Source organism: Cyclopterus lumpus, chromosome 21 (genome assembly GCF_009769545.1).
Source record: "Cyclopterus lumpus isolate fCycLum1 chromosome 21, fCycLum1.pri, whole genome shotgun sequence".
Classification (NCBI taxonomy): Eukaryota; Metazoa; Chordata; class Actinopteri; order Perciformes; family Cyclopteridae; genus Cyclopterus; species Cyclopterus lumpus.
This window is the reverse complement of record NC_046986.1, coordinates 7981029-7990785: the sequence shown is the minus strand read 5'-3', so window position 1 is coordinate 7990785 and position 9757 is coordinate 7981029. Positions and strand designations below refer to the sequence as shown.

The 9757-nt window shown below is 40.2% G+C and overlaps 1 protein-coding gene across 1 annotated transcript; it reads right to left on the bottom strand.

Moving 5' to 3' along the window:
• Positions 1-334: 334 nt before the first annotated feature.
• LOC117750007 (immunoglobulin-like domain-containing receptor 1) lies at positions 335-8069 on the bottom strand. Its single transcript, XM_034560838.1, has 8 exons — positions 7780-8069; positions 5863-6033; positions 4745-4894; positions 4367-4486; positions 4094-4240; positions 3844-3969; positions 2081-3081; positions 335-1013 (listed from the first exon to the last, which is right to left on the bottom strand). Exons 1-8 carry the CDS (start codon positions 7826-7828, stop codon positions 975-977), a joined length of 1803 nt encoding a protein of 600 aa, XP_034416729.1. The 5' UTR covers positions 7829-8069; the 3' UTR covers positions 335-974.
• Positions 8070-9757: the final 1688 nt, after the last annotated feature.

The following is a 9757-nucleotide window of genomic DNA, read 5'->3' as shown; positions in this document are numbered from 1 at the left end:
TTGAGAGCCACTGGCCTACGACACACAAAACAAAACCAAAAACATTTAACCCACATATTTACCATACGTAAAAAAAACATGCTCAATGTCATTATTTGAATATTAGCATAAGTGATGTATAGAAAACAAAAATCTACATCTAAACCTAAGCCAAACATAAATCTACAAATACAGTTCATCAATATTTAGTACACCCTTCCAGTCACAATCTGTAATACAGTTCTCCCCATACGGTTTCAGTTGAGTTAATTATCTATTGATCAATCGATGTATAATGTATAACATATATATATATATATATATATATAAATAAATGACTCACTTCACACTCGCTGTATGTAAAAAGATTAATTTAAAACATACATTAATGAAAATTACAATTATACGTTGGTGTTGATCATTCAATGAGTTCAGTAAGTCGACCCACTCTATCCATCTTCATTAAACACACTTTTTATTGCTGTCTAATAATGTATTTGTGGGTGAAAGGTAAAAAAAAAACATTTTAAATAAGACAAGAAATTATGCAAAAATTATAAAATATAAAAAAAACAATACACACTATATCTGTTCACAATGATGAACCTAAATAACCTACAAGATATCACAGTATCCAATATTCTGCTGTTGAATATTCACTTAAAAAACACAAAAACTTTTATCCATCACCATGACGACCAGACACAGATTACACCATTTAAAGCAGCTAAAACAATAATCACACATGGCCTTCACAACATCTGCAACTTAAAGGCTCAACTAAACAGCTTTTCTTCATGCATAAACTATAGTTTTCGTTGCACTTACATTCAGTGCATTAAGAGTAAAAGTAAATCCATGCAGTACATTTTCAAGACTCTTTACTACATTTGATTGAACAGATGAAAATACCTCCTGTCCGTCTTCATTTTCACCGTTCTGGAAACATTCAGGAACAAGTAAAAAAAATTAAAATAATGCTAGATAGAAATGCTTCAGATGACGACGCTGGTGCTGCTACGGGAACTTCTATCCTAAGAGAGAAAAGTGAGAGAGATTAAAAGGTTAAAGAAGTATGTATTATGATTCAATACCACTTGTGGAATGTAACAAGTACATTTACTGAAGTAACCTACTGTACTTGAGTAAAGTATGCAATTATTTCACATTGTATTCCCCTTGTACGTTATATTATACTTCTACTCCACTATATTTCAGAGGTAAATATTGTTATTTTCACTAAACTACTTTTACTTAACAGCAGTAACTGGTTCATTTTTACATAAATCATACTATACAATACTACTAATCTACCCAGTAGTATACAAAGTATCTCAAATTGACATACATTACCATAGTACAACATTAAAATGCTCTCACTTGTATTTGTTAGTGATAAAAAATATATATATATATACTTTATATTATTTAAGTATATTCTGTTTTTATTATATTTAACACTGTGAAATGAGCCCTTCTGCATTATGAGTACATTTAATTTTGATACTTTAAGTACATTTTGCTGATAATACGTATGTACTTTTAAGTACTTAAGTAAAGGATCTGAAGACCTTTTCCACCAATATTCAATATACACAAGACCAAAATAACAAAGAAGTTAAAAAAACAGGGATGAAAGAAAGAAATTAGTCAGGACTAAAGCTTAAAGACTGAAGTCGACAGCAATGCGGCGCTGTGAGGCTGGTCTGGGATCAGTGGTGTTTTGAGCTAAATGCCAACAACAGCGTGCTCACAATGACAATTTAACATGCTGAATGTTTACATGTCCACCATGCTAGTTTGTCATGTTAGCAATGAACACAAAGTACAACGGAGGCGGATGGGAATGTCTTTAGCTTAGCATTTATTTGGTCATAAAGCAAAGTATTGGACAATGTTGACCTGACCTCACAATAGAAGTTCTTACAATTTAGCGAATGGGGACGTGAATGTCAGCAACCTAACGAATAGTTGTCACTGTGTGATAAATGTCACTCTGGACCAAAGTGCTTGACTGATGGCTAAAAGTGATGAAGAACAAAAGAGCAACAGGAGACAGAAAGCAATTGGTTTACAGTTGCTATCAGTGTTTGGCTCTTACAGAAAGGTGGTTGTAGTTCCTCTGACCATTACCACGTCCAGGCTGGTTCTCAATGGAGAAGTAGCTGGGCGGCTTCTCTGGCCAATCCTTCCCTCGACCTCCTTTCCGTCCGCCGCTGTCCTCCTCATCTGAGCTCCAGGAGGATCCTTTGCGACGCTGAGGAGGCGAATAGCTCTTTTCCCTCCGAGCTGCTCTGCCGCGTTGCTCCTCCATCAGGTCGTCGCGACTACGAGTCCGTGGTCTGGATCCGCCTCCTCTCCTCCCGGCCGAACCTCCACTCTTGTTCCTCGAACTCCTGTGCGGCGCTACGGCTCGCCGGTTCTCCCATTCAGAGTCATCGCTGTAATCGCGCAGGATCCCTCGTCTGGGAGGAGAGACGTCGCGATAGCCGCGACCGTCCCGGAGGACACCTCCTCCGGGGGGGTTTGTACTCCCACTGGACTGGCTGGATATTCTGGGAGCACCTCTGGCTCCGGCTCCACCACCGGGCCCCCTGCGTGAGGAAAAGCTGGGTACACGCTGGATTATCGGAGGCAGGGTGATCACCCTTCTTTCTACCCCTCTCACCCCCATCTCATCCAGGGCTGACAACATACTCGGGGGCCCTGGTGTGTAGGGAACTGCTTGAGGAGCCAGCTGAGGCTGTAATGGGAGCATATTCTGGTGAGCGCGGGGGACCATTTGAGGGGGTCCCACATCCAGCCCCCTCACCTGGTTTTCCAGGAAGTCCAACACCTGATCAGTGCCATGACTGCTGCCATTCACACTGCCGTTCACATGGCGTGGAGGAGGAGGCTGATGCTGATGCTGATGCTGATGCGGTTGCTGATGCTGATGCTGATGCTGATGCGGTTGCTGATGCTGATGCGGTTGCTGATGCGGGTGCGGTTGCTGATGCGGATAATGATGCGGATGCTGATGCTGATGCTGCAGGGCCATGGGTGAATGCTGGATGGGAGCCATAGCAAAGTTTTGTTTGGTGGGGTAGTCCGAGTACGAGCCTGGAACAAAAGTGACAGAGAGAGTGACATACATGACCTGCACCAGCTGACTTTTGGCCACACAGAGACAAGCTGTAAACACAACATTTATACATTTTCATCTAATGGCAGAGGGAAACATCTGACTCTATGGCTACTTAATGCTCCACTGTGGTCACCAGCTAGTCACTAAATGCGTACAGTTGGTTCCAGGAGCTTTGTTTTCGCTATGGGAGTGGTAAAGGTTAACCAAAGCTCTAGAGCTGAAGGTAACGGCAAACTGTAACGGCTTCTGCAGCTTTATCAGTAAGAAAAGTAGTCATATGATCCATTATCCATATAAACATACTAGGGCCCTAATTAACTGGTGGAGATCTCCAAAAACTACTTACCAATGACTTATCTGGTTTTCAGGTAAAACAGTTACTTAATCAGTAGTATGCATTATCTTTATCACTTAAAAAGGTGGTCAAACTAAATAATCAATGAAAAATAATTGTTTGTACTTATTAAATAAATATGGTTTTAATAATGCTATACTAGCGTAATACTGTAGTTCATACGGCCTATTCTATCTTTTGTTCATTGAAAGCACCAAAAACAGTTTAATCATACTGTGTAATTGTTTTACTTTATATAAATAGTTTAAATATAGACATAAAAGCAGCGTTCACATAGTGTGGACAATGAGTCCTCCAACCACTGAAACCAAAGATTCACCCCTTGGCTCTGAGCAAGAATGATGCCACAAACCATTGAGGGGAAGTCTTTTGTGTCCCTCACCTGAGTACAGTATGGGAACGCCCTGGGAGGAGGCGTTGGAGCTGATGGGAGCGTAAATGGGTTGACCGTTCATCCAAGGAGTCATGGCCTTCTGAGCCTCCCGTATCATCCTGTGCTGCATCACAGCTGAAATGCAAAGAGGAGGTCAAATGGTGCGACTCTTTGTCAGATTTTGACATGTAGGCTTGAGCAAATAATCTGTAAAATGTGTTTTTCACAAAGAGCACTGAACAAAAAGCATCTCTTGTACCTTTCTCCGGGCAGCAGCATGTCTGCGGGCAACACGGGCAGCGGACGTAGCAGCAGCACTTCTGCGGGCAGCACTGGCAGCAACAGATGCAGAGGAGCATGATGAGCAGCAGAGCACCGATGATGATCAACAGGACGGTCAGCCAGTCTGGAACGAGTGAGCAGAAACAGGATGACTGATTTTTTAATCTCAGAAAATGTCTTTTTTTTTTTTTAGGCTCCTTGTGACCGCGAGTCGAGCACCCACGACCCCCGAACTGAGGATCAAACTCACGGTACACGATAAGTTTGACTTCGACATCAGAGTCGCCCGACGTGTCGCCGGCGGCGTCGATGGCGCAGAAGTAAACGCCGTTATCCCACCACATCACCTCGTTGATGACCAGGTCGGCCTCTGTTCACAGACAACATCACATTACTTCATAATGAGACACGATACTCGTGATTAAATCGTTCTGAACTGCAGTCAAATAGAAATAGAAATATTCAAATAAAAAGCAAATATTTGCAATTTGAATGCACTGATTGACAAATAGTTCTCAGTGAACAGTATGTTCACAATCCAAAGTATCTTAAATAATAATTCTGCCTTAAAATGTAGTCGTGTAAGATTGTATCAACAGTTCAGGCTGCCAATGGGATTAAAACTCACTGTTTTGAATGGTAATTTTGCGTATACTGTATTCTATCCCCAGGATGGGCTCATTAATGCCCCTCTTCTGGATCACAGTGCGGATTGTTCGCTGGCGGTCGGGGCAGTCGTTGGAGGGGTCCTGACCCAGCTGCAGAGAAGCCTGATAGCCTTCAAGGAACAGAGGAAAACACGACGAAATATGGAAAAATGTATTGACAAGATCGGTCTACCTCATGTTACTCAAACCATCATCGCTGTGGCACTAATTCATTCAAAAATGTACAACGATCAGCTTTTCAGTTTCAGCTGGTTAATACAGCTGAATAATAACTTAACAGCAATAAGCGAATAAAATGTAAATCACATGTTTGTTTGTGTGCGTTGCTGCTACTTCAAAGTTAGTGTGTGCTTAATGACATTATCTTCAACATCACTCAACTACTGTTTTCATTTCAATTTAAAAAATAAAACGTGTCAATGACTGTGCAAAAAAAAGACAAATATCATTATGGACACTTTCATTCAAGCATGGCTGTGAGAAGGATCTCTTTCACACACAGAAACAGACAAGCACAGCTGTTACCAATCAGCATTATTGATTGCTACTGTACAACTGGAGCGCCCCCGTTGAGCATCATTAGTGTCATTAGTGACACCTGTGCTTTCCCTGAAGCGACAACATGTCTGCTGTGAGAAAAAAACCTGTCAACCAAACATCTGGACCCCGTTTCAGAAAGCAGGTTTAACAAACTCTGAGATTAAACCTGAACTCTTGAGTTTTTTTCGTTTCAGAGTTTATTCACTCTGATTTTGGCTCGCGTGGTGAATGAAAAAAAAAAAAGTCACCCAAATGCTTTTAAAACACGAATATATGCAGCCCACTTAAAAGACGTAGAGATTAGAAATATTAACAATCTCTTATATGAATTAGGTTCAAATAACTGACAGCTGACGTCAACTGTGTGCACAGCGTTATGTAATGTGGCCAGAATCAAGGCAGTACTTGTATATATAAAAACAGTATCAAGGCAGTACTTGTGGCAGTACTTGTATATAAAAACAGTATCAAGGCAGTACTTGTATATAAAACAGTTTCAAGGCAGTACTTGTATATAAAAACAGTATCAAGGCAGTACTTGTGGAGTAGTACTCCAGCACCGGGTCTTTGCAGAAGGACTTGAACCTCCAGGTGACCAGCACATCCTGAGGGTTTGCTGAAGTGGAGTAGTCACAGCGAAGGATCACATTGGCAAACAGAGTGGTGCTCCTCTCCGTCTCTGGAACAATCACCTGGATGGACAGCAGCTCTGATAGAATAATGACGAGGTGGTAAATAACAGCACCCACGATAACACAATATCCAAATCACTGAAGAGAGAAAGAAAAGTGTGTTTGTGTTGCAGCTTTGCTCTTGAACGCTGGATTGATAAGAATCTGACCAAACTGGTTAACAGTTAAAACAGAAATCATTAGGTGTGCACATATTGTACTCCATTATTGAAAGTGATAACACTTAAATCACGATCAGCAATGTAGAGTTGAAGAAAGCAAGCTGATGACAGGCAACCTCTTAATTAATTAACCTCTGCTAATTGAGAAAAGTACCAGTTACGGTTCGAGATAAAACACTTTCTGTATGTCAGTAACTAAGTGTGCGACATGTGCGCGCAGTTTTTTCTCACTTGATTTATGTCTTGAAATATATACAGTAGATAGATTAGGGCTGCAACTAACAATTACTTTTTAATTATAGTTTAATCTGACAGTTATGTTATTTTTTAATTGTTTGATGCTTTAAAGTGTAAAACAAAATGTGTATCACGATTTGACTAAGTTGACATCTTTTAAATTCTTTAATATATATATATATATATAAATAAATAAAAGCTGGAGCCAGTAAATGTCTGGTTTAGTATCACTGATTCATTCTTTTTTTTACAACTAATTGAGTAAACAAATATTTTCTTCTCGAAGCCACAACATCATCTCCTAATCAGGTGTTCATCCATAACCCAGCTGTGTGTATGTTATCCACTTGCAAAATCTATTTTAATAAACTAATTTGGGCTTTATGCTTTTACTTATGGTGAATACACAATAAAACGGGGAACATATTATATGAACAATCCTGTCCAAAAAACACAGACATGTAAACATTTAGAAAACTGAACTTCAGGTTTTCAGACAAAACGAGAGATTTCTTCACACCAAAAAAAATAAATGTTGTTAATATGTGATTAAAATTCTGACATAAACTAAAGCGTTTATCTACATTTAATCGTTCAACAGAAATTGATATGAAACTATTTATATTATTATTTTATAGTTAAAATCAGATGTAATAGTTTAGTAATAAATGTTCCTTGTCTTGCATGATAGTAAACAGAAGATCAAAACATACACCACTGGGAATATGATCGTTCGTCTATTTCTGATGATTTATTGGTGATACGATTGATTAATCGATGAATCTTGTAAATAATCTGCAGACTAATAAATAATAAAAATGAGTAATTTAGCAGATTTTCGAGGATATAGAGCACAGGAAGGCTGGAAGAACATGTTCAAACATTGTTGCTTGATAAACGACTTTAAAAAAGTTTGTTCAGGTATTAAAACGATTGATTTACTTAAATATCAATCGTTTTAATCGAACTACTTTTTTTTTTTTAATAGATCAATCATAGACAAAAACTACGATTGATCTATTATTTCAGCTCCAGATTACGGATAATAAAATTAAAATAAAAGTGTATTTAAAGCCCCTGATGACAAAAACAATGTCCTCCTCAACATTTGTTGTTCCAAGACCGTTTGAGATGCTTTATATTTTGAATACATTTTTAAGAACAACTATTACAGAGTGCAGTCACGTGACGTCAGTCGGCCTTGTCCTATTTACACCTGTCGATAATTAACTTGTACACATCACTATTAGTTTCGACTGTGGCTTCACCTTAAATTCCTTTTTAAAAAAAAGAGGAGCCGACGTGAATAAAGTAGACACGTTCAGGACTAAGTGTGTGTTTCCTGGAACGCCTTTAAAGCCTCACCCGTCGGCAGGTGAGCCAGCAGAAGCGCCATCAGGATCACGTTTCTCATCTCCGTGCTCTTTGTAAATCCCTCCGCGGAAGCTTCTCTCTCTCTCTTTCTCTCTCTCTCTCTCTCTCTATCCCGCACGAGACTCAAAATCCACCACAAATCCGGAATATTTGGAGAAGGGCGCTTTGTATCCGTCGTCCCGGCATAGTCCCTTCTTCTTCACGGGGAAGACGACATGCTCGTGTTTTGTTTGTTTGCGGTGGAAGACGAGTTGTTTACAGGCGAACTTTCCTACAGAGACAGAGAGAGAGAGACAGTCCCCCTCCCCCCCTCCAGCTTCAGGTGACATCATTGACTCCGCCCCCTCTGACAGGTGTAACATGGAGGAAATAAAAAGAGGAGCAGGAACAACAAACAGAGGACATGTCGATGTTTTCTCCCGATTTCCGTCAATAGTAGTTTACAAGATCAGGTTTTGATTTAACTGTTTTTACAAATGAGTAATAATCGAGTCTTCCCCACAAGGGACAGGTAAGACAGGTAAGAGTGGAGAAACAGTTCGGTTAGCGAATTTATTACTTAGTTATCTGCTGTGTTTTGATGAGTCCATCGATCTTAAGGCATCGCTTCAGCCCAGTTGAATTAAAAGGAGTGACGGCTGCATCATCTGAACACACTGAATTAAATTACTGTTACCTGTTAGTCTGTGCACTTTATTTCATATTTTATATTCTTCTGTACATTTAACATGTTTAAATTCTTGCACTGTGTTGATTGTTTTAATGTTTTTGTCCCATATGTCGCACCACCAGTCATGAAACAATTCCTTGTATGTGAAAACATAAAAGGTTCTGATTCTGATGAAGTAGGAACAGGTCAGCTGATGGTTTTCGATGCATTTGTTTGGCGCAAACAGCCCGAATGTGAAGCTCCCTCCTCGGGATGAGTCTCCTTGTCGGAGCTCTTTGTGCTCAGCTTGTTTACGTCTCCCATCCAGGAGCTGGACCCCAGCGAGCTTTGCTGTTGACACAAAACAAGCCCGGGCCGAGCTGAGCTCGAGTGCTGCTCTCGGGCTCTCGCTGAAGTGCTCTCGAAAGCCTGAGATTTGAAATGGTGCGTTCATGAAAAGCTTCGCCGTCACATCTGAGTCTCTGGACCTGGAGACGTGCCCGTTTGTGAGTGATGGGGGAGGACGGGCCTTTCATTGTCTGTGGCTCGCTATCCAGTCTGTACAAAACATGCACGTTTGGCAGGCTGCGTCTTCAAGGGATTACAAATGTTCCTCTGTTTCTATCAACGTTGACAACCTAGATGGAAGATGATGAACTCAGAAGATGAGCGTTAGTTGGCTTGTTGATATCATCGCTGAACAGATCTACTGGGTCCAGGCCTTAGCTTCTGTGTTAAGTGTGAACATTTCTTATTGCAATGTCAATCAAAGGAGGATGAAGAGTCACAAAATGAAAAGAGAGTTGCAAAATGACCACACGGAACCACAACATGACCACAGAACCACAAAATGACCACATAACCACAAAATGACCACAAAATGACCACAGGGAACCACAACATGACCACACAGAACCACAAAGACGAGCAAAATAACGAGATGGAAAACGGCCATAAACAGACGTAGTTCTTCTGTAAATGTTAATTGTTTTGATAATAATGAGCCGTTTAATACTTTATGCAAACTTGTTAAAGCTGCACGCGGGCGCGACACGATAAAGTGTGCTGATTGTCTGTAGTTCTGTCATTAAAACTCTAGTGTTTATTTAGTTGTGTATGTTTGATAAGCGGCGATAAGAACCACCGTGCACACACTCAATCACACGTATTGTAAAACACAATAACCACTCAAACATCAGATTATTTGGCAAATGTTTCTGGGCATTTTTCAATATTCTCTTACGTTTGATGGACCAACTGACGTTTAAATTGATAATAAAAACAATCATAAGTACCGGCTGCATGTCTCTCCTCTCTCGG

Bases quoted from the DNA above. Each gene is read 5' to 3' on its own strand.
- LOC117750007 (XM_034560838.1), bottom strand. From the start codon at position 7,828: ATGAGAAACGTGATCCTGATGGCGCTTCTGCTGGCTCACCTGCCGACG. The intron at 4,241-4,366 runs GTGAGTTTGATC...CACTCGTTCCAG, and splicing joins AGTCAAACTTATCGTGTACC to ACTGGCTGACCGTCCTGTTG. The intron at 1,014-2,080 runs GTAAGAGCCAAA...TTTCTCTCTTAG, and splicing joins GGAACTACAACCACCTTTCT to GATAGAAGTTCCCGTAGCAG.